This window comes from Biomphalaria glabrata, chromosome 2, assembly GCF_947242115.1.
Source record: "Biomphalaria glabrata chromosome 2, xgBioGlab47.1, whole genome shotgun sequence".
Lineage (NCBI taxonomy): Eukaryota > Metazoa > Mollusca > Gastropoda > Planorbidae > Biomphalaria > Biomphalaria glabrata.
In genome coordinates, this window is record NC_074712.1 from 15,779,653 (window position 1) to 15,803,132 (window position 23,480).

Genomic DNA, 23,480 nt, shown 5'->3' on the forward strand with positions numbered 1-23,480 from the left:
TCCAGTCATTTGGTACTCTGCCCTGGTTAAGTGAAGCCTGAAAGAGTATTTTGAACACTGGGGCTAGCTCATTACTTAGTTCTTTGAGTAATCTAGCTGGAATACCATCAGGTCCAGAAGCTTTATTTGGTTTGGTGTTGGCTAATAGTTTTTGAATTCCATTTTCTTGTACTACTATATCTTCTTTGTTGTCTACTTGGTTCAAATTCAGTAATATGTCTTTGTCTCCTGGGGCTGAGAATGCTGATGCAAAGTATTTGTTTAGAATGTTTGCTTTAGTTTCATTATCATTATGTATTATGTTATGTTCATCTTTTAATGGCGCTACGCCTGTTGTTTCCATTTTCTTAGACTTCATGTATGACCATAGGTTTTTGTTGTTATCTTTAGATATTACATTGTTTATGTATTCACTCTGCAGCTGTCTGCTTACTTTTTGGGTTAAGTGTTTAATTTTTATATACTTTTTGTAAACTCTTTCTGCATTAGTTTCTTTAAATTTTCTATATAGGTTTTCCTTCTGTTTACAAAGCTTCTTTAGTCTATTATTAAACCAGCATTTATTTATTTTGTTTGGTGTGCATTTAGTTGGTATATGATTTTCTATAATGCTTTTAAGATGGTTTTTAATGAAATTCCAGAGGTCATCAACTGGTTGGTTAATGTCTTTTTCTAATAAGAATGTTTGTTGAAAGTTTAATGCAGCTTGGTGTAGTTGTATTAGGTTACATTTATTCCAGAGTAAGATTTTTCTTTTGGGTTTTGTATTGGCTACTGCTTTTATCTGACTGTGTATTTTTATGATCTCATTGTCCTGTTTGCTTTTATGTGAAGAAAAAAAAACAACGCAAAATGCATTTTCCTGCTATTAAATAGTCTTATTTCAAAAACCTAATGTGCTATTCTTACTGACTTAGACCCTACCGCGCCGTTCGGCGTCCCGCTCCCATCCCCCGTCGTCCTGCGGGAGGTTTGGACTAGGAAGTAAACTATCTTCAACTCTGAAGGAACATTCGAAACATGTAAATCATTTCACATTTTACTGTCCATTGATCGCAGGGCTCTTTGATGGACTTATGGAGGGATCAGTTCGCTAAGGTACAAGGGCATTTCTTTATGATAGATACACTGATGACAAAGTGTGCCACCTTGTAGTCGATTCTCCCAGGAAGCCAATGGATGTTCCACAATAAACAATATAAAACCCGGAACAAATCAACGGGCGTAGCCAGTATATAATGATTGTATCATAGGATGTTCCACAATAAACAATATAAAACCCGGAACAAATCAACGGGCGTAGCCAGTATGTAATGATTGTATCATAGGATGTTCCACAATATAGGCCTACAATATAAAAACCGGAACAAATCAACGGGCGTAGCCAGTGTGTGATGATTGTATCATAATAATTTTCAATATATTTCTAAAAATCCTATTTCATTAACAGTGTAACAATCTGATCACATTCATGGCGACCATTAAAATAAGTGGACTTCAATATGTTATAGGGTGTTTGCATAAAGTACAAATATAAGAATTTTGAAAAACATGTTATTTTTTTTTTTTGTTTATCCCATTGAGACAGTTAAACCATGTGTTTAAAAAAAAAGGTGTACTGAACAGAACATAAAGTGCGATGTATAAAAAAGAAAATAGCGAGAGGCGAAGACAGTAATGGCACTTTGAAGGTCTAGCCGTTCCGCTCTGATTGATTGGCTATTTTGAATAGTATTTTTATTAGTGAATACAGAGTACTTTTAAATGTCGATTACTCTGATGTAAAGATCTAGATCTATATGTCCTCGACTATTATGTGTCCCGTGTTCACTGTTAACGTGTCGGGTTCAGATCTATATTTCGAGTCGCCTAAAAATTGACTTTTTGACTCCACTACCCAGTTGACCATGACTGACCTGTGGTATGTGTTGCTCTTGTTGGTCATCACTTTGTTTCTTATTGAATATTTACGGCGCAGACTCACAGTTGGTGGCTATCGTGACAAGTATGTCTTAGTGACCGGATGTGACTCTGGATTTGGTCAAAGATTGGCCACGTAAGTTGTTTACTGTTTATGTTAATGTTGAAAGGGGTGCCCTGGAAATTCTAAAAATTGTTGTTTTTTTCTGTTATCAGGACATTGCTAATTAAGTAGATACGCCTATTATTTAATCCTTATAGTCATGGGCGTAGGCAAGGGGGGGGCCCCCGAAATGAAATCCCCCCCACGGAGGGGGGGGGGGGGAATTGGAATTTAGTGACTGATTTTTTGCTTTGATTTTTTTTATTTAAGGTGAGATTTTAATTCTTAACCATCACTTGCCCTAGCACAGCAAAGGAGGTTTTGAGTTTAAAACCCCCTACCAGGGGTTTTTGAGTTTAAAACCCCTACCAGGGTGGTTTTGAGTTTAAAAACCCCTACCAGGGGGGTTGGAGTTTAATCCCCCCCCCCAACCAGGGGGTTCGCGCAGTTAAATTCCTCTCTTCTATAACATAAAACAAACAAAAAATGCAATCGACAATCGCCCCAATTTCACGAGAACAGTTAAGGAAGATTTTGATTTTTAAACTCCCTCCATAATTTACGATAAATCCCTCTTCAATATAAAAAAAAAAAGAAAATTACACACTCAAAATTCTATGAGCGTAGCCAAAGGGGTTTTGAGTTAACCCCACCCCCTCTTCAGTAGGGTTTGAAGCTAAAAAATATATCCTCAATACCCGGTATAGAAAAAAGCAAATTACGCACTCAAAATGTTATGAGCGTAGCTAATTTGGTTTTGACTCAATTTTGAGTTTACCCCCCCCCCCTTTTCAGCGGGGTTTGAATGTAAAAAATACCTCTTTAATATTTAAAACAAAGCAAATTATACACTCAACATGTTATGAGTGTATTCAAAGGGGTTTGGAACTAAAACCCCCCTCCAGTGGAGTTTGAAGGTAAAAAATACCTCTTCAATATAAAAAAAAGAAAATTACTCAGAAATCTATGAGCGTAGCCAAAGGGGTTTGAAGCTAAATAAATACATTTTCAATGTAAGAAAAAAGCAAATTACGCACTCAAAATGCAATGAGCGTTGCCAAAAGGAATTTTTGAGTTTAACCCCCCCCCCCCTCTTCAGAGTGGTTTGATGCTAAAAAATACCTCTTCAATATTAAAAAAAAGCAAATTACACACTAAAATTATTTGAGCGTAGCCAAGACAATTGCGGGTTTTAAGTTTAAATCCCTCTCCTACAGATGGCTTTTTTTAAAGTTTAAAACACTCCAGATGGTTTTGAGTTTAAAATCCCCCTACAGAGCCTTTTGAGATGGAAAACCTCTATCTTCAATACTATTCTTAAGCAAACTACAGTTAGGCCTACTAAATTCTATGACCGTAGCTAAATGGGGTTTTGAATTAAAAAAAACAACAACATAACTCCAGAGATTTTTTAGCTTAAAACCTCCAACAGATGACTTTGACGATAAAACTTCACTTTTCGATATAAAATCTAAAGCAAACTACAGTCACTTAATTCCAAGAGCGCATTCAAGAGAGGTTACACATTTCTACCAGTGGCAGGGCTCCATTAATAATGCGCAGTGAAAAGTCATCTGCCGAAATTGAAAAACACTAAATGTGGCTCAACAAAGATGGCTAAGACAGATTTTAGGAGTAGGAGTCAGTTATAGAGATCGGGTGTAAATAAAGGAAAACCTATGCCGAACTGGGAGTCGACCCCTTAGTAAGATTGTGACAGAACGTCGCATGAGGTTTGCGGGACATGTTCTCCGACAAAATGAATTACGCATAAGAAGAGTTGCGATGACATCCTAGTACAACTTGGCGCCACACATTCATGGAGGTCATCAGAGCAGGTGGGAAAAGGCTTCAGACATTACCAGTAACAGATTTTTGTGGAAACAGCTTGACGGCAAATGCGCCGAACGGCGCGGGAGGGTCTAAGTGAGTAAGAATAGTACATTAGGTTTTTGAAATAAAACTTTTTAATAGCAGGAAAATGCACTGTAGATACCTCAGTATATGCATTTTGTTGGCTTTCAATATCAGAAAAAATGCTTTGCGGGCGGGACCCCCTTGCTGGCAATGGCGGGAGGGGTCTACAATTTTTCCACTAACTCCAGGAAGAACCTATTCTAGGGCACAATAAGCGTCTTCCGAAAGAATGATGGGTCAAAATGTAATAAAGATATACACACACATACATACATACATATAAATATATTTTTTTCGTGGGGGGGGGGGGGGCGGGGGAGAAAAAATCCCCCCACCCACCCCCCTTCCAAAAGCAAATCCTGGCTACGTCCATGCATAGTAATCTACTTTTATTATATATACAAGCTGTGAGTAATTATATAGAGAGCTATACTTTGTTTTTGTTGTTGTTTGTTGTTCTATTTATTTCTCCATATTTTTTGTGTCGGTTATTTTTATAAAGGAGAGCACTCTGTTCGTTTCTTTTCACTGAGCTTATATCAACTCACTCGGTCTGTCTGTCTGACTGGTCAAATTATTTTTAAACGCTATTTCTCCCACTTCCCATTCTCGGAGTTAAAAGTTGCTGATGACAGCGAATCAATGAAGAAAGAAATGAAATATTTTGTTTTATATGGGCTTTTGAAAAAGGGGAGTAAGTCTAAGCATAAAAAGTCTAATAGGGTTTAAAGAGCATTATAATCTCCCTTTATAGTAATTCACTATAAGCGATTTTTTTTTAAATAATTTTTTTATATTTAACTTGTTTGCTTTAAAACGAAACTTCGTTCTCTTTTTAAACAAAGGGAAGTTATCATTGAATAGAGCAATTGTTTATGTGTTAGTGTAAGAATATGAGGGCTACTGCTGGCCGCTGCTGCTCTCTATTGATATGCCTTAAGAGTTAATTTTTTTTCTCTTCAAAACAGGTACTTCTAGTGATTATTGATTATCATAAGATTCAAAACTACGTCTTGTAAGACTCCAATATGTTTACCCCTCAAAGGCCTGGATACAAATAATCATTCAATCTGAACTGATCTGAAACCACTGGCGAATCCACGGAGGGGGGGGCGGTAGTGGCGATCGCCCCCCCCCCTCGGCGGACGAATTTTAGTATAGAATTCACACAATTTGTATACGAATTTATTACTTATGTTAATAATATATACTAATTATTTATATTTCAACCTATTTTTAGATTATTTCGCCCCCCCCCCCTTTTCTAATATTTTGGCCGATTTGGTAGGGTCGGGAGGGGGCGATGGCATCAATCCGCCCCCCCCCCCCCACCATAAGCTTTCGAGTGGGGGGCGGTCCTATTTATATGTAGAAATCACAGATTGCTAACAGAATCAATTAAATATCTATATAATTAAAACTTGTTATTGGTATTTTAACCGGTCCTGATATTATGTCGTTCACCTGTTGGCCGATTGGAAGGGGTGAGCGAATACCTCTACTGCCCTTCCCATCTAAACCCTTTTAGTGTGGGGGGGGCGGTCCTACTTTTATGGAGAAATCATAGTATGTGAACAAAATTAGTCGAATATCTATATAATATAAACAGGTGGAAGTGCGATACATGCAATCCCCTTTCCCCCATCGGACAAACCATTAAAACCAATACTTTTTCTTTTTGTATTATAGTAAGAAATTACAAAATTAAAAAATCTGTCACTAATATAATTTATATATGCTATAAAGTAAATTCCTATATCGAGTCGCAAAACCCCTATTCTTTAATGCAAAATGCAAACATTAGCAGAAATTATAAAAAGGAGTGAGGATTAATCGTTTTCATTTTACCGCCCTTCCCCTTTCCAGACAGAGTTTTGTAGTTTCACATGAATTTATCATAACTATTTTAAGAAAGACTTTGCTTTGGAAAAGTTATAATTCAAATGAATTTTTTCAATATAACAGTCACGGTTCAGATGAGTTCCAAAGCCAGATAATCTTTTCCTAGTCGCCATTTTCCAACCTTTACTCTATCTCATATTTTTCTAGTTAAATAAATTTAGGACTAAAACTCACAATTTATGCTTGAATTTTATTGAATATTATTTATCGAATATTTTTTTTTGGGCGGCGATTCAAAGCCTTAATCTAAATATGTGGGGTATCTTATCTTTTCAAAGAACAAATCGGTTTTATTTGCAATGTATTAAGGGACTATAAATTCATTTTAGAATATTTTTCAACATTATTCAAAAGGCACATTATAATATGAATAATGAGCTGTAGGTCAGGAGAATGCGTTACAGCAGTGAAGAATGCCAGAAAACGCTTTTAGCGTCCAGGCTTCGCTTCGAACCTCACTGATGAATAATAAGCTGTAGATGTCAGGAGAATGCGTTTCTGCAGTGATGAATGCAAGAAAACGCTTTTGGAGTCGGAGCTTCGCCCTGAACTCTACTGATGAATAATAAGCTGTAGATGTTTATTCACGTTATTTCTCCCACACACACAAGCTCGGATCAAGCTGAAATTCTGCACAATTATTTCTTTTACATGTCTGGTGATGGGATCATAGCGTATTGTGCAAGCTAAAAAAAAAAAAGCTATTGCTAAAACTTTTTGTAATCACACAGATTTATTATTGTTAGTCTAGAGCTATAGTAAAGCTATCGCACTATGATTAAAGAAGATGGCTTCATATACGCATCACTCTTAAAGTTTACAAAACTAGTGTGTGTTCTAGACCATACTACCATTACTAATAACAAAACAAAAAACTTCTCTATACCACAGTTACCGTGATAATGTCATACAGTTGAAGATAGTCCCTTTGGATAGTGTGGATCATTACACGGTTGCCAAGTGCAATGAACTCTTCTTTGTGGACCCAACCAAGGGCTCATGTTTAGCTATTCTCTGGGACTAATTGTCTAATCTCACAAACATCGCTACTCGGACGATCTATGTGAGACCTGGAAACGTTATCCTGGAGTTTAGGGAATCTAGCCTGATATGTTAATGAACATTTTTTTCCAAGGACCTTAGAAAAAAAAGTAAAGCATACAAAATGTGTAGATATTTTTAAAATGTAGACTATTTACACATTTTGTTTATATCGGTGTTCTCTCCCTTGAGTATGTATTGCTCTCTCCCTTGTGTATGTATCGTTCTCTTTCTATTGTTGTCGTCCTCACTAAGAAACAGACAGTTCAGAAATAGATGGTGTTATGACTTGCTGCTCCAAAGGCCAGAAAGAACGAAATTTGAATATATGGTGTCCCCATGTTCAACAGCTCTCAAATATAGAAGTATATAAGTATATTTATATCAGTATATTTATGTTACACATTAAACAATTTATTCTTAAACATGTAACACCATATGGTCGTTGTTTCCATTAAAAAGGTTCATAAGCATTAAATGTCATGACGACTTGTACTTGTAAGAAATTGTTTAGGATGACTCGATTTGTTTTATGTTTTATCCACCTTCGTATCACCAAATCACTTATTTATTTCGTAGAAGACTTGACAATCTCGGATTCAAAGTATTTGCTGGATGTCTGACAGTGGATGGAAGACACTACCTGTCAAAGAGTTGTTCCAAAAATGTGGTGCCGTTTCTACTAGATGTCAGAAGTAATGAAAGTATTCAGTCAGCGTTGGATCTGGTCAAACAAAATTTGCCAAAAGATATAGGTATGTATCTCACTGGAGTGTTGAATGATACTATTTCTGTACTTTATTGTTTAATTTTGTTTTTGGTTTATTTTTTAGTGGAGATTATTTTGGATGGGCGTGGTGTCTAGTGGTCAAGTATGGCGTGGTGTCTTGTGGTAAAGTATGGCGTGGTGTCTAGTGGTCAAGTATGGCGTGGTGTCTAGTGGTCAAGTATGGCGTGGTGTCTTGTGGTAAAGTATGGCGTGGTGTCTAGTGGTCCAGTATGGCGTGGTGTCTAGTGGTCAAGTATGGCGTGGTGTCTAGTGGTAAAGTATGGAGTGGTGTCTAGTGGTCAAGTATGGCGTGGTATCTAGTGGTAAAGTATGGCGTGGTGTCTAGTGGTAAAGTATGGAGTGGTGTCTAGTGGTCAAGTATGGCGTGGTATCTAGTGGTAAAGTATGGCGTGGTATCTAGCGGTAAAGTATGGTGTGGTATCTAGTTTTAAAGTATGGCGTGATATCTAGTGGTCAAGTATGGCGTGGTGTCTAGTGGTAAAGTATGGCGTGGTATCTAGTGGTAAAGTATGGCGTGATATCTAGTGGTCAAGTATGGCGTGGTATCTAGTGGTAAAGTATGGCGTGGTGTCTAGTGGTCAAGTATGGCGTGGTGTCTAGTGGTAAAGTATGGCGTGGTATCTAGTGGTAAAGTATGGCGTGGTGTCTAGTAGTAAAGTATGGCGTGGTATCTAGTGGTAATATATGGCGTGGTATCTAGTGGTAAAGTATGGCGTGGTATCTAGTGGTCAAGTATGGCGTGGTATCTAGTGGTCAAGTATGGCGTGGTATCTAGTGGTCAAGTATGGCGTGGTATCTAGTGGTCAAGTATGGCGTGGTTTCTAGTGGTCAAGTATGGCGTGGTATCTAGTGGTCAAGTATGGCGTGGTATCTAGTGGTCAAGTATGGCGTGGTATCTAGTGGTCAAGTATGGCGTGGTATCTAGTGGTCAAGTATGGCGTGGTATCTAGTGGTCAAGTATGGCGGGGTATCTAGTGGTAAAGTATGGCGTGGTGTCTAGTGGTCAAGTATGGCGTGGTGTCTAATGGTCAAGTATGGCGTGGTGTCTAGTGGTCAAGTATGGCGTGGTGTCTAGTGGTCAAGTATGGCGTGGTGTCTAGTGGTAAAGTATGGCGTGGTATCTAGTGGTCAAGTATGGCGTGGTGTCTAGTGGTAAAGTATGGCGTGGTGTCTAGTGGTAAAGTATGGCGTGGTATCTAGTGGTCAAGTATGGCGTGGTATCTAGTGGTCAAGTATGGCGGGGTATCTAGTGGTAAAGTATGGTGTGGTATCTAGTGGTAAAGTATGGCGTGGTGTCTAGTGGTCAAGTATGGCGTGGTGTCTAGTGGTAAAGTATGGCGTGGTGTCTAGTGGTAAAGTATGGCGTGGTGTCTAGTGGTAAAGTATGGCGTGGTGTCTAGCGGTAAAGTATGGCGTGGTGTCTAGTGGTAAAGTATGGCGTGGTGTCTAGTGGTAAAGTATGGCGTGGTGTCTAGTGGTAAAGTATGGCGTGGTGTCTAGTGGTAAAGTATGGCGTGGTGTCTAGTGGTAAAGTATGGCGTGGTGTCTAGTGGTAAAGTATGGCGTGGTGTCTAGTGGTCAAGTATGGCGTGGTGTCTAGTGGTAAAGTATGGCGTGGTATCTAGTGGTAAAGTATGGCGTGGTGTCTAGTGGTAAAGTATGGCGTGGTGTCTAGTGGTAAAGTATGGCGTGGTGTCTAGTGGTAAAGTATGGCGTGGTGTCTAGTGGTAAAGTATGGCGTGGTGTCTAGTGGTAAAGTATGGCGTGGTATCTAGTGGTCAAGAATGGCGTGGTATCTAGTGGTCAAGTATGGCGTGGTATCTAGTGGTCAAGTATGGCGTGGTATCTAGTGGTCAAGTATGGCGTGGTATCTAGTGGTCAAGTATGGCGTGGTATCTAGTGGTCAAGTATGGCGTTGTATCTAGTGGTCAAGTATGGCGTGGTGTCTAGTGGTCAAGTATGTCGTGGTATCTAGTGGTCAAGTATGGCGTGGTGTCTAGTGGTCAAGTATGGCGTGGTATCTAGTGGTAAAGTATGGCGTGGTATCTAGTGGTCAAGTATGGCGTGGTGTCTAGTGGTAAAGTATGGCGTGGTGTCTAGTGGTAAAGTATGGCGTGGTATCTAGTGGTCAAGTATGGCGTGGTATCTAGTGGTCAAGTATGGCGTGGTATCTAGTGGTCAAGTATGGCGGGGTATCTAGTGGTAAAGTATGGCGTGGTGTCTAGTGGTCAAGTATGGCGTGGTGTCTAGTGGTCAAGTATGGCGTGGTATCTAGTGGTAAAGTATGGCGTGGTATCTAGTGGTCAAGTATGGCGTGGTATCTAGTGGTAAAGTATGGCGTGGTATCTAGTGGTCAAGTATGGCGTGGTGTCTAGTGGTAAAGTATGGCGTGGTGTCTAGTGGTAAAGTATGGCGTGGTATCTAGTGGTCAAGTATGGCGTGGTATCTAGTGGTCAAGTATGGCGTGGTATCTAGTGGTCAAGTATGGCGTGGTATCTAGTGGTCAAGTATGGCGGGGTATCTAGTGGTAAAGTATGGCGTGGTGTCTAGTGGTCAAGTATGGCGTGGTGTCTAGTGGTCAAGTATGGCGTGGTGTCTAGTGGTCAAGTATGGCGTGGTGTCTAGTGGTCAAGTATGGCGTGGTATCTAGTGGTAAAGTATGGCGTGGTATCTAGTGGTCAAGTATGGCGTGGTGTCTAGTGGTAAAGTATGGCGTGGTGTCTAGTGGTAAAGTATGGCGTGGTGTCTAGTGGTCAAGTATGGCGTGGTATCTAGTGGTCAAGTATGGCGTGGTGTCTAGCGGTAAAGTATGGCGTGGTGTCTAGTGGTAAAGTATGGCGTGGTGTCTAGTGGTAAAGTATGGCGTGGTATCTAGTGGTAAAGTATGGCGTGGTGTCTAGTGGTCAAGTATGGCGTGGTGTCTAGTGGTCAAGTATGGCGTGGTGTCTAGTGGTAAAGTATGGCGTGGTATCTAGCGGTAAAGTATGGCGTGGTATCTAGCGGTAAAGTATGGTGTGGTATCTAGTGGTAAAGTATGGCGTGGTGTCTAGTGGTCAAGTATGGCGTGGTGTCTAGTGGTAAAGTATGGCGTGGTGTCTAGTGGTAAAGTAATGCGTGGTGTCTAGTGGTAAAGTATGGCGTGGTGTCTAGCGGTAAAGTATGGCGTGGTGTCTAGTGGTAAAGTATGGCGTGGTGTCTAGTGGTAAAGTATGGCGTGGTGTCTAGTGGTAAAGTATGGCGTGGTATCTAGTGGTAAAGTATGGCGTGGTGTCTAGTGGTAAAGTATGGCGTGGTATCTAGTGGTCAAGTATGGCGTGGTATCTAGTGGTCAAGTATGGCGTGGTATCTAGTGGTCAAGTATGGCGTGGTATCTAGTGGTCAAGTATGGCGGGGTATCTAGTGGTAAAGTATGGCGTGGTGTCTAGTGGTCAAGTATGGCGTGGTGTCTAGTGGTCAAGTATGGCGTGGTATCTAGTGGTCAAGTATGGCGTGGTGTCTAGTGGTCAAGTATGGCGTGGTGTCTAGTGGTAAAGTATGGCGTGGTATCTAGTGGTCAAGTATGGCGTGGTGTCTAGTGGTAAAGTATGACGTGGTGTCTAGTGGTAAAGTATGGCGTGGTATCTAGTGGTCAAGTATGGCGTGGTATCTAGTGGTCAAGTATGGCGTGGTATCTAGTGGTCAAGTATGGCGGGGTATCTAGTGGTAAAGTATGGTGTGGTATCTAGTGGTAAAGTATGGCGTGGTGTCTAGTGGTCAAGTATGGCGAGGTGTCTAGTGGTAAAGTATGGCGTGGTGTCTAGTGGTAAAGTATGGCGTGGTGTCTAGTGGTAAAGTATGGCGTGGTGTCTAGCGGTAAAGTATGGCGTGGTGTCTAGTGGTAAAGTATGGCGTGGTGTCTAGTGGTAAAGTATGGCGTGGTGTCTAGTGGTAAAGTATGGCGTGGTGTCTAGTGGTAAAGTATGGCGTGGTGTCTAGTGGTAAAGTATGGCGTGGTGTCTAGTGGTATAGTATGGCGTGGTGTCTAGTGGTAAAGTATGGCGTGGTGTCTAGTGGTAAAGTATGGCGTGGTGTCTAGTGGTAAAGTATGGCGTGGTATCTAGTGGTCAAGTATGGCGTGGTATCTAGTGGTCAAGTATGGCGTGGTATCTAGTGGTCAAGTATGGCGTGGTATCTAGTGGTCAAGTATGGCGTGGTATCTAGTGGTCAAGTATGGCGTGGTATCTAGTGGTCAAGTATGGCGTGGTGTCTAGTGGTCAAGTATGGCGTGGTATCTAGTGGTCAAGTATGGCGTAATGTCTAGTGGTCAAGTATGGCGTGGTATCTAGTGGTAAAGTATGGCGTGGTATCTAGTGGTCAAGTATGGCGTGGTGTCTAGTGGTAAAGTATGGCGTGGTGTCTAGTGGTAAAGTATGGCGTGGTATCTAGTGGTCAAGTATGGCGTGGTATCTAGTGGTCAAGTATGGCGTGGTATCTAGTGGTCAAGTATGGCGGGGTATCTAGTGGTCAAGTATGGCGGGGTATCTAGTGGTAAAGTATGGCGTGGTGTCTAGTGGTCAAGTATGGCGTGGTGTCTAGTGGTCAAGTATGGCGTGGTATCTAGTGGTAAAGTATGGCGTGGTATCTAGTGGTCAAGTATGGCGTGGTATCTAGTGGTCAAGTATGGCGGGGTATCTAGTGGTAAAGTATGGTGTGGTGTCTAGTGGTAAAGTATGGCGTGGTGTCTAGTGGTAAAGTATGGCGTGGTGTCTAGTGGTAAAGTATGGCGTGGTATCTAGTGGTCAAGTATGGCGTGGTATCTAGTGGTCAAGTATGGCGTGGTATCTAGTGGTCAAGTATGGCGTGGTATCTAGTGGTCAAGTATGGCGTGGTATCTAGTGGTCAAGTATGGCGTGGTATCTAGTGGTCAAGTATGGCGTGGTGTCTAGTGGTCAAGTATGGCGTGGTATCTAGTGGTCAAGTATGGCGTAATGTCTAGTGGTCAAGTATGGCGTGGTATCTAGTGGTAAAGTATGGCGTGGTATCTAGTGGTCAAGTATGGCGTGGTGTCTAGTGGTAAAGTATGGCGTGGTGTCTAGTGGTAAAGTATGGCGTGGTATCTAGTGGTCAAGTATGGCGTGGTATCTAGTGGTCAAGTATGGCGTGGTATCTAGTGGTCAAGTATGGCGGGGTATCTAGTGGTCAAGTATGGCGGGGTATCTAGTGGTAAAGTATGGCGTGGTGTCTAGTGGTCAAGTATGGCGTGGTGTCTAGTGGTCAAGTATGGCGTGATATCTAGTGGTAAAGTATGGCGTGGTATCTAGTGGTCAAGTATGGCGTGGTATCTAGTGGTCAAGTATGGCGGGGTATCTAGTGGTAAAGTATGGTGTGGTATCTAGTGGTAAAGTATGGCGTGGTGTCTAGTGGTCAAGTATTGCGTGGTGTCTAGTTGTAAAGTATGGCGTGGTGTCTAGTGGTAAAGTATGGCGTGGTGTCTAGTGGTAAAGTATGGCGTGGTGTCTAGCGGTAAAGTATGGCGTGGTGTCTAGTGGTAAAGTATGGCGTGGTGTCTAGTGGTAAAGTATGGCGTGGTGTCTAGTGGTCCAGTATGGCGTGGTGTCTAGTGGTCAAGTATGGCGTGGTGTCTAGTGGTCAAGTATGGAGTGGTGTCTAGTGGTCAAGTATGGCGTGGTATCTAGTGGTAAAGTATGGCGTGGTGTCTAGTGGTAAAGTATGGAGTGGTGTCTAGTGGTCAAGTATGGCGTGGTATCTAGTGGTAAAGTATGGCGTGGTATCTAGCGGTAAAGTATGGTGTGGTATCTAGTGGTAAAGTATGGCGTGATATCTAGTGGTCAAGTATGGCGTGGTGTCTAGTGGTAAAGTATGGCGTGGTATCTAGTGGTAAAGTATGGCGTGATATCTAGTGGTCAAGTATGGCGTGGTATCTAGTGGTAAAGTATGGCGTGGTGTCTAGTGGTCAAGTATGGCGTGGTGTCTAGTGGTCAAGTATGGCGTGGTATCTAGTGGTAAAGTATGGCGTGGTATCTAGTGGTCAAGTATGGCGTGGTGTCTAGTGGTTAAGTATGGCGTGGTGTCTAGTGGTAAAGTATGGCGTGGTATCTAGTGGTCAAGTATGGCGTGGTATCTAGTGGTCAAGTATGGCGTGGTATCTAGTGGTCAAGTATGGCGGGGTATCTAGTGGTAAAGTATGGCGTGGTGTCTAGTGGTCAAGTATGGCGTGGTGTCTAGTGGTCAAGTATGGCGTGGTATCTAGTGGTAAAGTATGGCGTGGTATCTAGTGGTCAAGTATGGCGTGGTATCTAGTGGTAAAGTATGGCGTGGTATCTAGTGGTCAAGTATGGCGTGGTGTCTAGTGGTAAAGTATGGCGTGGTGTCTAGTGGTAAAGTATGGCGTGGTATCTAGTGGTCAAGTATGGCGTGGTATCTAGTGGTCAAGTATGGCGTGGTATCTAGTGGTCAAGTATGGCGTGGTATCTAGTGGTCAAGTATGGCGGGGTATCTAGTGGTAAAGTATTGCGTGTTGTCTAGTGGTCAAGTATGGCGTGGTGTCTAGTGGTCAAGTATGGCGTGGTATCTAGTGGTCAAGTATGGCGTGGTGTCTAGTGGTCAAGTATGGCGTGGTATCTAGTGGTAAAGTATGGCGTGGTATCTAGTGGTCAAGTATGGCGTGGTGTCTAGTGGTAAAGTATGGCGTGGTGTCTAGTGGTAAAGTATGGCGTGGTGTCTAGTGGTCAAGTATGGCGTGGTATCTAGTGGTAAAGTATGGCGTGGTATCTAGTGGTCAAGTATGGCGTGGTGTCTAGCGGTAAAGTATGGCGTGGTGTCTAGTGGTAAAGTATGGCGTGGTGTCTAGTGGTAAAGTATGGCGTGGTATCTAGTGGTAAAGTATGGCGTGGTGTCTAGTGGTAAAGTATGGCGTGGTGTCTAGTGGTCAAGTATGGCGTGGTGTCTAGTGGTCAAGTATGGCATGGTGTCTAGTGGTAAAGTATGGCGTGGTATCTAGCGGTAAAGTATGGCGTGGTATCTAGCGGTAAAGTATGGTGTGGTATCTAGTGGTAAAGTATGGCGTGGTGTCTAGTGGTCAAGTATGGCGTGGTGTCTAGTGGTAAAGTATGGCGTGGTGTCTAGTGGTAAAGTATGGCGTGGTGTCTAGTGGTAAAGTATGGCGTGGTGTCTAGCGGTAAAGTATGGCGTGGTGTCTAGTGGTAAAGTATGGCGTGGTGTCTAGTGGTAAAGTATGGCGTGGTGTCTAGTGGTAAAGTATGGCGTGGTATCTAGTGGTAAAGTATGGCGTGGTGTCTAGTGGTAAAGTATGGCGTGGTATCTAGTGGTAAAGTATGGCGTGGTGTCTAGTGGTCAAGTATGGCGTGGTGTCTAGTGGTAAAGTATGGCGTGGTATCTAGTGGTAAAGTATGCCGTGGTGTCTAGTGGTAAAGTATGGCGTGGTGTCTAGCGGTAAAGTATGGCGTGGTGTCTAGTGGTAAAGTATGGCGTGGTGTCTAGTGGTAAAGTATGGCGTGGTGTCTAGTGGTAAAGTATGGCGTGGTATCTAGTGGTAAAGTATGGCGTGGTGTCTAGTGGTAAAGTATGGCGTGGTATCTAGTGGTAAAGTATGGCGTGGTGTCTAGTGGTCAAGTATGGCGTGGTGTCTAGTGGTAAAGTATGGCGTGGTATCTAGTGGTAAAGTATGGCGTGGTGTCTAGTGGTAAAGTATGGCGTGGTGTCTAGTGGTAAAGTATGGCGTGGTGTCTAGTGGTAAAGTATGCCGTGGTGTCTAGTGGTAAAGTATGGCGTGGTGTCTAGTGGTAAAGTATGGCGTGGTGTCTAGTGGTAAAGTATGGCGTGGTGTCTTGTGGTAAAGTATGGCGTGGTGTCTTGTGGTAAAGTATGGCGTGGTGTCTAGTGGTAAAGTATGGCGTGGTATCTATTGGTAAAGTATGGCGTGGTATCTAGCGGTAAAGTATGGCGTGGTATCTTGTGGTAAAGTATGCGTGGTATCTAGTGGTAAAGTATGGCGTGGTGTCTAGTGGTCAAGTATGGCGTGGTGTCTAGTGGTAAAGTATGGCGTGGTGTCTAGTGGTAAAGTATGGCGTGGTGTCTAGCGGTAAAGTATGGCGTGGTGTCTAGTGGTAAAGTATGGCGTGGTGTCTAGTGGTAAAGTATGGCGTGGTGTCTAGTGATAAAGTATGACGTGGTATCTAGTGGTAAAGTATGACGTGGTATCTAGTGGTAAAGTATGACGTGGTATCTAGTGGTAAAGTATGGCGTGGTGTCTATTGGTTAAGAGCTTGGCTTCAGAACCGAGAAAGTCTCGGGTTTGAATTTCGGTGAAGACTGGATAAGTGATCTTTGATATTTTAAAGACGCCCTTGAGTCCACCCAACTCTAATGAGGTACCTGACAGATCTAATGTGTACCTGTCATTAGCTTGGGAAGGTAAAGCTGTTGGTCGTTGTGCTGGCCACAGGAAATCCCCATTAACGGTCGGCGATAGAAACCTATGCCCTGTACCATCATCAGCCTAATAGATGCAAACCTCTTGGTTGACAATAAGAAGCGTCTGGCTGTAAGCCAACAATTAAACTCGTTATGACGAAACCTGGGTCTTTATAAACTACTCTAGCATGTTTGATAGGAGACAGAAGAATAGTGTATAGGCCAGTGGCGTAGCTAGCCATGTGTGGGTGGTGCGGGCCGCACTGGGCATCAAACACCCTATCTACGCCACTGGTATAGGCCCCTGTATTGCTGTGACAGTTGGACATTGAGCGCTGAGGCATTCAAAATTTAAGACTGAAAGTAAATGCTACAGAAAACTGCTGGGTATCAGATACCAGGAAAAGAAAACAAAAGAGTTTGTACTTTTACAAGCCAAAACTCTTGCTCGAAGAGCATAGGAAGTACTGTGAAGAGACTAAAAGCTGAGCTGTAAAACAAGACTCACTCTCCTTCAAAATACACCGTAGGAAGCATGAACAAACCGTCGTAGAAAGATGAGATGGCTGGACAACGTGAAATAATGGACAGGCTCGGCTCTTGATATTCTGCTAAGAACAGCTGGTGACCGAAAAAAAAAGTAGAGGGATTCTGTCTCGAAACTGTCACAGCACGCCAACGATGAAAGTCAAGGGAGAGATGAAGGATGATGACGATGTTTGTTTTGGGGGTTTGGATAATGATTGGGGTGCATCGTACGTAAAAGTCAGAAAATATAAACAAAACTTCCCTTCTTCTGGTAGCTTCAAGACAAATGATGAGAAAATACATCTATATAACCACTAAAGCTCGTCATTACTTAGCTAATATGCAAATTAACTGATATAATCATTTAATGAATCAATAGTCTTTCCCATTTTACCTATGTTAAGTACAGATGAAATGATAATGATGAGTAGATAATGTAAAATTTAGCCAGGTAATGTGGACATTATCTAGATAACAATTTTCCGCACATTAACGGATTACGCTGACTTCTGCAGTTACAAATAGAGAGAGAGGGGGAGAGAGAGAGACTTGATGTCTAATATGTATATATGTATATGTATCATGGGCGTAGCCAGGGGGGAGTTGGGGTTCAACCCCCCCCCCTCCGAAATGAAATCCCCCCCCCCCCTGCGGGGGATCGGAATTAAGTGATTGATTTTTTCCTTTGATTTTGTTTATTTTAGGTGAGATTTTAATACTAAACCATCCCTTGCCCCAGCACAGCCAATGGTTTTTTAGTTTAAAAACCCCTACTAGGGGTTTTTGCAGTTAAATCCCCCTCTTCTATAAAACAAAACAAAAAAATGCAAACGACAATCCCCAAATTCCAAGAGCACAGTTAAGGAAGATTTTGATTTTAAACCCCCCTCCAAAAATTACGATAAACCCCTTCTTCGATATGAAAACGAAAATTACGCTCTCAAAATGTTATAAGCGTAGATAAATGGGTTTTGACTCAGTTTTGAGTTTAAACCCCCTTTCAGCTGGGTTAGAAGGTAAAAAAATACCTTTTTAATATTAAAAACAAAGCAAATTATACACTCAAAATTTTATGAGTGTAGTCAAAGGAGTTTTGAGTTTAAACTCCCCGCCAGCGGGTTTGAAGCTAAAAAATAAACCTTCAGTGTAAAAAAAAAAGCAAACTACGCACTCAAAATGCTATGAGCGTTCCCAAAAGGGGTTTTGAGTTTAAACCCCCTTCAGAGGGGTTTGATGCTAAAAAATACCTCTTCAATATAAAAAAAAAGATAATTACACACTAAAATTATTTGAGCGTAGCCAAGCCAATTGGGGGTTTTAAGTTTAAACCCCTATCTAATAGATGTTTTTTTTAAAGTTTAAAACCCCTCCAGATGGTTTTGAGTTTAAAATCCCCTTACAGAACGTTTTGAGGTGGAAAACCTCTATCCTCAATATTATTCTAAAGCAAACTACAGTTACCAAATTCTATGACCGTAGCTAAATGGGGTTTTCAATTTTTAAAAAATACAATAACTCCAGAGATTTTTTAGTTTAAAACCGCCAACAGATGATTTTGACGATAAAATATCACTTTTCGATATAAAATCTAAAAAAAACTACAGTCACCTAATTCCAAGAGCGTATTCAAGAGAGGTTACACATTTCTACCAGTGGCGGGGCTCCATTAATAAACTGCAGTTAATAGTCATCTGCCGAAATTGAAAAACACTAAATGTTGGCGAACTGGGAGTCGACCCCTTGGTAAGATTGTGACAGAGCGTCGCATGAGGTTTGCGGGACATGTTCTCCGACAAATGAATTACGCATAAGAAGAGTTGCGATGACAGCCTAGTACAACTTGGCTCCACACATTCATGGAGGTCCTCAGAGCAGGTGGGAAGAGGCTTCAGACATTACCAGTGACAGATTTTTGTGGAGAAAGCTTGACGGCAAATGCGCCGAACGGTGCGGGAGGGTCTAAGTCAGTAAGAATAGCACATTAAGTTTTTGCAATAAAACTTTTTAATAGCAGGAAAATGCACTGTAGATACCTCAGAATATGCAATTTGTTGGCTTGTAATACCAGAAATAGTGTTTGGCGGCGGTGCTTCGCCCCCGCACTGGGGGAGCTCCTAACGCTCCCCCAGAACCCCTTCCTAGCTATGGCGGAGAGTCAAAAATTTTTCCACTAACTCCAGGAAGAACCTATTATAGGGCACAATAAACGTCTTCCAAAAGAATGAAAGGTCAGAATGTTATAAAGATTATTTACACACACACATACATATAAATATTTTTTTCGCTGGGGGGGGGGGGGGGGGAGAAAAAATCCCTCCCAACCTCCCCCCCCCCACGAAAAAAATCCTGGCTACGCCCATGATATGTATAATATTTGTTATTATTTTATGTCATAGGTCTCTGAGGACTAGTCATCAATGCGGGTATAGTCGGCAACATGGCAGTCTCCGAACTCTGCTCCAAGAGAGATTACCTGGCATGTTTTGATGTGAACTTGTTTGGTCTTATTGAAATGACTCGAATATTTCTGCCCCTGCTGCGGAGATCAAAAGGCCGTGTTGTAAACACATCAAGTTTACTGGCTCGTCTCGCGATCTTTGCGCCAGTTTATACACTTTCCAAATGTGGGGTGGAAGTCTATTCGGATTTCGTCAGGTAGGTTAATGAGCTACATTTTTACCTCGTTTCAAAAAAAATTAACAAGCTAAATATAAACATCATTAAAAAAAACTGCCATAATTTTCCATATAAAAATTATTTAATTACAACCAATTAATTAACTAATTGTTTATTTTTTATTGATTCATGTGTTGTCATTGACAATGAATAATTGTGCAAAGTTTCAACTTGATCCGATAATGGGAAGTGGGAGAAATAACGTGTATAAGATTTGTACCAGACAGAGTAACTTGATATAACTTTGTAAAAATGTATTAACAGCAGGTTTTATTTGAGCCAACGCTAGTTGTCCAAGAATATGTAAGTCTATAATATGAGTATTATGACAGAGAGAGATATACACCAAACCAAACCAAAACTAATTCACGTCTCTGTTTTGTCAGGAGAGAGATGTATTCTAAAGGAGTCCAAGTGAGCATCATTGAACCAGGGGCTTTCAAAACACCAATATTTAATTACGACACAATGACGAAAGCGGTCCAACAGGCTTATGACTCCGCGTCGGAGGAAGTTCAATCTTTGTACTCTGGCTTTGTGAGCAAGTGTAAGTATTTAAATCTAGCGAAACTGTGGCCATGTTTAAGTCAGCAATATACCAATATTAAAATATGTAGCCATGTTTAAGTCAGCAATATACCAATATTAAAATATGTGGGCATGTGTAAATAAGGACTAGATTCCTATTTTGGGTCAAATCTTGGTTGATACCTGAACGAAGGTTCTGAGCTCGAGTCTTGATTTTAGTCGAAAAGTTCTGAACCACTCATTTGTAATAAGGTATCCATTATTCGTTGGGAAGTAATGTCACTGAACTTTTGAGTGACAAGTGCTGTATGTAGACTTGAAAAGATCTTAAGGTGTTTGAGATGTGGAGCCCTTTTATGGGCCTTTATAAATCCAGATATTATAGTCTGCGCTAAATATTGGAAAGGGGGGGGGGCTTAACTATAGCTTGTGTTGCTATAGGTAAATCCGAACCTGCGAATGACACCTTGCCTCTGACATGTTAGCCACTGCTACGTTACACGTTGAAACCAATAAGTAAGACTTGAATCCCCCATATACCTATGATGGTTTGCAATTTCCGTTAGATCGTCTAAGAGCTGAGCCGAAGGTTCTTCGAGCTCTAAGTTTGAAAAAAAAACTGTTTGAGCGTCAAACAGTAACTAAAGTGTCCATAGTAAATATTTTGTTCATCTATTTCATCTGTCTAAACTGTTATGATACAAGTAGTATTTCTTTTTTTCTTTCACAGTTTCTATAACACTCAGGATTCATGCTTCTTTTATTCGTTTTTAAAATCTTTCTAATCTAGATCGCCAGATGATGGAAGGATTAGGTAAATCGCCCAACATCGATCTGGTGGTAGACGCCTACATCCACGCATTGACGTCTCGGTTCCCCAAAGCCAGATACTCCCCGAGCCATGACAGTTCACTTCTCAATATTCCACTCTCGTATCTGCCAACATGGTACACGGACTGGTTGAAGCAGTACTGATTCTTTAGAAATGAAATATTGTTACGTGTGGTCAAGGGAATTGAGAATACTGTGTTAAAATGAAAAAAAAATGTATAAAAATGTACATAGTTTTTTTTATTCTTTGAGATAATTCATTGGCATTGTATTATTTCGTGATTAAAATTCTGTAAAAAAAAGAATGTTGAAAGATTTGTTAGTATCAGTTCATTAGTTGAAAATGAGAACTGAAATTACTGTATACACTATATGCATAGGCCTACAAAGTAGTTTTTTCTTTGTTTGTTTGTTTGTTGTTTGTTGTTTTTTTAAGTATTGTAGTAACAGGTGAAGACTGAGATTTTAAGTTTCGGTATTTTTAGGGCGCCACTGAGCCCACCCAACTCTAACGGGTACCTGACTTTAGTTGGGGAAAGTAAAGACGGTTGTTCGTTGTTCTGGCCACGTGACACTCTGCTCGTTAACCGGCCATAAAAACATATGATCTTAACATCCTCTGCCCCATAGATCGCAAGGCCTGAAAGGGAAACTTGACGTTTCCTTCATCAACGGCGTTCAAAAAAACAATGATTGTTCTTAGCAAATTGGTCTCTCTATAACAGCATCATTTTACTTCATTTTCAATATAGCTAATCGGTTATAACCAATATGAATAGTTTTGTTTGTAAATTAATAGATGTAAGAATCATTCGTGAGTGTATTATATATAAGGCCAACAATACAGTTCTCTCACACAATTTTTCACGAATATCCATTCTATTTATAGATATCTAGCTACAGTTTTTATTTTAACTACCTGAAAGAGAAAAAAAAAGGGGGGGGGAGGAAATATTGTTACCAAACAAACTAAAAACATTCACCAAACTTAATTTGTCTTCTTTGACTTTTATTTCACACTTCTGGTCGGACTACCAACAAAGATGGTTAGATTCAAATCTATTTTGAGGATCAGTTAAAGATAGAAAACATAGGTATAATAGTAATTACATCAACAAAATGAAAGTAGGTCACATGGAAGTCTTCTATTTAGAAAAGTTAGAGGAAACAAATAAGCCAATAGAAAAAGGAAATAAAAAAAAAAGTTCTTCATTCTCTTCAAATTATCTAGGTCATTATAGAAGGCTATGAAAACATGAGGGTCTGGGTTTTTATTTAGTTTCATTTCTCTTTAAAATTTATATAAGTTATGGTTTAGTTTTTCATGAAAAGAAATGTCTTAGTTGGCATGTTCAAGACGTAATGAAAATCGGATTAGCTCAATGGCATTGTAACAAAAATCTATAGCAACAGAAAAAAACAGACGGGCAGAGAGACAGACAGTCAGTCATGAAATAGATAGATAGATAGATCTATCTATATAGATAGATAGATAGATAGATAGATAGATAGATAGATAGATATAGATAGATAGATAGATAGATAGATAGATAGATAGATATCTTCTTGTTTCAATATTGCTTTAGCCCTTAATGCAATGCATTAATATTTGATAACTGATTTCGACCACACATTTTGTTTGAAAGATAATAACACACGCAAACAAGGAGAAGGTGTGTTTCATTCAGAACTACACATTTAGCCCTTCCACTCAAAATCTAAACTGGCAATTCTACCAATGCTTAGGTTTAGAAATTTAGAGTGATGGTCTAGAAACATCTTAGTGATTACATTGAAGTAACGTCTATAAAAGATAAGATAAGATAAGATAAGAAGATCCTGGGAAGTTCATGTTGAAAAATAATCTATTTTTACGGCACTTGATACTCTCATGGGCTGAATGTCTAAACCACAGACCCATATATATTGTATCTATATATAGGTCTGTGGTCTAGACACTGTGTGCTGACAGTGCTTTCACTCACTAAAATGTTGACTTAATGTGAAGGTCGCCTTCAATCTGAACTTGAGTTTAGTTCAAGACATACACTTAAAGTACGAAATAAATGAGGTTAATGAGATCAATTTCCCGGCGACTGCTTTTATAGAATCTCCGACCTAGAAAAACCAATTTACGAGACCCTATAAAAACTAGAAAGACGTTTGAAATGAAACCCGTAGGTTATATTCTCTTGGCCACATTTAATTTAATTTTTCCATTGAAATATAGTCACAAACAACTATGTGCGCATGCCTGGAGAGCGAGGAAGGCGCAGGTGCGGTCGGGAGGGGTCGGGAGGAGGGTTAGAGAGTCGGCGTTCGTGTCCCGCATTGTTGGGCGACGTAGAGAATTATATATACAGAAAAGAAGATTATTTGTTCTCCCCCCCCCCTCTTTTTTTTCTGAGCCGTGCTCTCTGTCGCTGCGAAAGTTACGTGGGGTAACTCTAGTCCGACTTGCAGAAATAAGAGTTATCTTTCCATGACTTTTTCATCGATGGTTAGACAGCCGATGTGCGTGCGTTGTGTCCCGCATGGTTGGGCGACGTAGAGAATTATATATACAGATAGTTTTGTCATATTTTTCTTATACATACAATCTTTTTTTCCAATCTTATGTGGTCTGTTGAACACAAACATTATAGTTAAGTAGAACTACCTAATAGAAACTATAGATAACTATAGATGTGTATATGTGTGCGGAAAAGAGTTGGAACACCATACAGGAAGACACCAACAACACCATACAGGAAGACACCAACAACACCATACAGGAAGCTACCAACAACACCATACAGGAAGACACCAACA

The 23,480-nt window shown here is 40.8% G+C and overlaps 1 protein-coding gene across 1 annotated transcript; it reads left to right on the forward strand.

Annotated features, from left to right (window-relative positions):
* Positions 1-1,672: 1,672 nt before the first annotated feature.
* LOC106069119 (retinol dehydrogenase 7-like) lies at positions 1,673-20,906 on the forward strand. Its single transcript, XM_056021105.1, has 5 exons — positions 1,673-2,056; positions 7,463-7,638; positions 19,040-19,289; positions 19,697-19,857; positions 20,629-20,906. Exons 1-5 carry the CDS (start codon positions 1,908-1,910, stop codon positions 20,811-20,813), a joined length of 921 nt encoding a protein of 306 aa, XP_055877080.1. The 5' UTR covers positions 1,673-1,907; the 3' UTR covers positions 20,814-20,906.
* The last annotated feature ends 2,574 nt before the right edge of the window (positions 20,907-23,480 follow it).